This window comes from Rhodotorula toruloides, assembly GCF_000320785.1.
Source record: "Rhodotorula toruloides NP11 unplaced genomic scaffold Scaffold67, whole genome shotgun sequence".
Classification (NCBI taxonomy): domain Eukaryota; kingdom Fungi; phylum Basidiomycota; class Microbotryomycetes; order Sporidiobolales; family Sporidiobolaceae; genus Rhodotorula; species Rhodotorula toruloides.
Window position 1 is genome coordinate 1 of NW_015623027.1, and position 2,806 is coordinate 2,806.

The 2,806-nt window shown below is 62.5% G+C and overlaps 1 protein-coding gene across 1 annotated transcript; it reads right to left on the reverse strand.

The window, feature by feature from the left end:
* Positions 1-162: 162 nt before the first annotated feature.
* On the reverse strand, positions 163-2,519 carry RHTO_07395 (uncharacterized protein; the record flags this gene model as incomplete). The annotated part of the gene is made up of 3 exons (XM_016421051.1): positions 163-827; positions 890-2,284; positions 2,369-2,519. 3 exons carry the CDS (start codon positions 2,517-2,519, stop codon positions 163-165), a joined length of 2,211 nt encoding a protein of 736 aa, XP_016269186.1.
* Positions 2,520-2,806: the final 287 nt, after the last annotated feature.

The window sequence follows — 2,806 nt, forward strand, 5'->3', positions numbered from 1 at the left end:
TTTCCGCATGTCCGCGTTCGGAGAAGGGAGAGACGCACTCCGAAGGTCGACTCGTTCTGGTCCTTCATCCCTTATGAGCCAATAACGTGGGCTGGAAGTACACGCGAGTAGCTACGAGTATGGTACGACGACAAGGGACTTAGGGAAGGAAGGGAACACAACTTAGGGAACGAGAGAGAGAAAGACGCGCATGTTCGACTTGCGCAGGTCCTCCTTCGACCACTCCCTCCCCTTCCTTCCCTCGTACCCATATCGCACTACCTCCCCGTCATGCAACAACTGCAGAACCTGCCCATCCTGCGACCAACGCAGTACGAAGTCAAACTGCGTGTCCTCCGGCAAAGCGGCGACGAAGGCGACCGCTCGCAGCTGGTGCACCTCTCCAGTGCGGGAGACGGCAACGCCGCGGATGGCAAGCCTGGGATTTCCAGTGTGATGGACCGACACTTCGCGGACTGTCTTGGCCGTGAAGGGCGAGCCGGTCGTAGCGAGCTCGTTAGGGAGGAAGAGGTTTGTCGTCCTGCGTCCGGCGTGGTGGTGACGGCTGAGGAGCGCATGGACGAGGTCGCGATAGGTGTCGAGGCGGAGGTTGGCGCCTTGGACTCGCGCAACGAGGTGAGGGAAGTGGGTTTGGAGGAGGTTGTCGAGCTGTGCCGTCGACGCGTTGAGGCAGCCGTAGCGGATCTCGATGAGCTCGTCGAGCGACATGTTCTGCTTCGACTTCGAAGAGATGTCGTCGGTTGGCTGCGTTGTGGCGCCGGCGGAAGCGATGCGATAGGTCGACATTACGGTCGACCAAAGGCGCTGCTTCGCGGTGAGAGACGCGGCTGAGAAGGAGAAAGAGTCAGCAAGCGTTCGAGCTGAAGCTCGGCAGTCTTCTGGGACTCACCCGAACTGTCCTCCTCGCGTGCCGCCCACAACTCCATTCCAAAGTCCCGCTTGTCGGCCTCTTTCAGCCTCTCCTCCTCCTCGCGCATCATCTCAAGCCGCCGCTGCCGCGCATCCGACTCCTCCGCTCCTCCGTCGTCGTCCTCGACCGCTTCTTCGCCTCCCCCGCCAGACGGACGAGTCATCATTTCGACGGTCAACTGGCCTGTTGTCTCAACGCGGCGCGAGAGTCCTTTGTCGAGCGCGAGAGCGCGGAGGGAGAGGGGGCGCCGTTTGGGGAGGGTATTCGGGTCGAGAGGTTGATCGGGCTTGAGTTGCGAGAGGTACGAGATGAGAAGCTGCGATGGGACGACCGGTCCGCACGAGATAGCGTTGGCGGCACCAGCCGTCGACGCTGCACCCGAAGCGACCGCATTCGTGACTTCACTCGCCATGGTGACGGAACGCGAGTAAGGGTAGACGGAGGAGGGGAGGGCGGTGACGAAAGTGAGGAAGAGCTGGACGTCGCCGGGCGGATAGGCGGATTGGACGGGTTGAAGGGCATGGAGGAGGACGGAGAAGAGGGACGCAGGGTCCGCCAGGTGACCGAGCGGCCGGACCTCGTTGTTGAGCTGTAGTTCTGACCCAGCGCCCCAGCCGACGTAGAGCGAGAGTCGAATCGAGGTCGGCTCCTCGTCAATGTCGAAAATGGCATCGAGCTTGTCGGTCAGAGCCGTGACGCAGAGGAGGAAGCTGTGAAGGACGCCCTTCGACTCGGCGAGACTGGCGATGTGGCTCGTGTTGAGGCCATCGACGAGCTCGCCTGCTGCCTCGGCACTCATCTCGACATGCCAGAGATACGTGTACCGGAAAGGCTTGGCAATCTCGCCGGCGACGAGCTCGCGGTCGAGAGGACTGCGCCATCGAGGGAGCATCCCGTCGAAACGCCGCACCCACTCCGGCAGATGCGGGGCGAGCGAACGGAAGACGGGGTACGTCGGGAGAACATGGTGCGCGCCCAAAGCCTCGGCGTTGTAGGCCTGCATACGTTCGTATGCCGCTCGCGTCTCCCCGTCGTCCAGCGCCCGTGCCGCCCATTCTGCGCCAGCCTCCGCCTGCTCAGCCTCCGTTTGTGGCTCGGGCAGCAGCTCGACGACGAGCCCGCGGATCTCGCGACCGCCACGAGCTTCGAATGGGCTGAAGGCTGGCCAGCCCATCTCGCTTGATCGGGTCGACGGGGCGAGTGTACGCGCGGGCGGGTCCGGAGCTGGTGCGGGTGCGGGTGCGGGCGCGGGCGAGGGCGAGGGTGCGGGAAAGAGAGGTGCAGTCTGAGTCGGCGCATTTGGCTGAGCGATTACGATAGGCGAAGGCGCAGATGCAGGTGCAGGCTGGGTAAAGACGGGCTGAGGAGGCGAAGCTGCCGGACGAGGTGAAAGTCAGCGGGTTGGCCTCGCGCGGCGACAGATAGACTCTACGAGCGCAGCAGAAGGATAGTACGCACCATCGAAGGCTCGAGAAGCTGCAGCTGCGGTGTAGTCTGGCAGAATCGAGTCGAGGCGGAATGCGGGAACGAGGGAGCCGTTGTGCGAGCGGTAGACAGTGCGGGTCGCTTCTTCGAACGGCACAGGGAAGTCCTTTGGCAGTTCGTCCATCGCGTAGCAGTGGAGAAGCGAGGGAGAGGTGCGTGCGGTGAAACGAGAGAGAAGGAGAGGGAGGACGTGGAGCGGCGCAAGCACCTCGCCTCTGCTGCCAGGACTTCAGACATGGTCGTTGGAACGGTCTAGAGCAAGTTACGACGAGATTGACGATAGGGAAGGAGTGAAAGCGGGTTCAAGCGATGAAGAGGGAGAGCGTGGAGTGTACGACAACAACAAACTACAAGCGGGCGTTCGCTAAGCCTGACTAGTCCTGCTGGACGGCGAAGAAGATGTGCTTGACG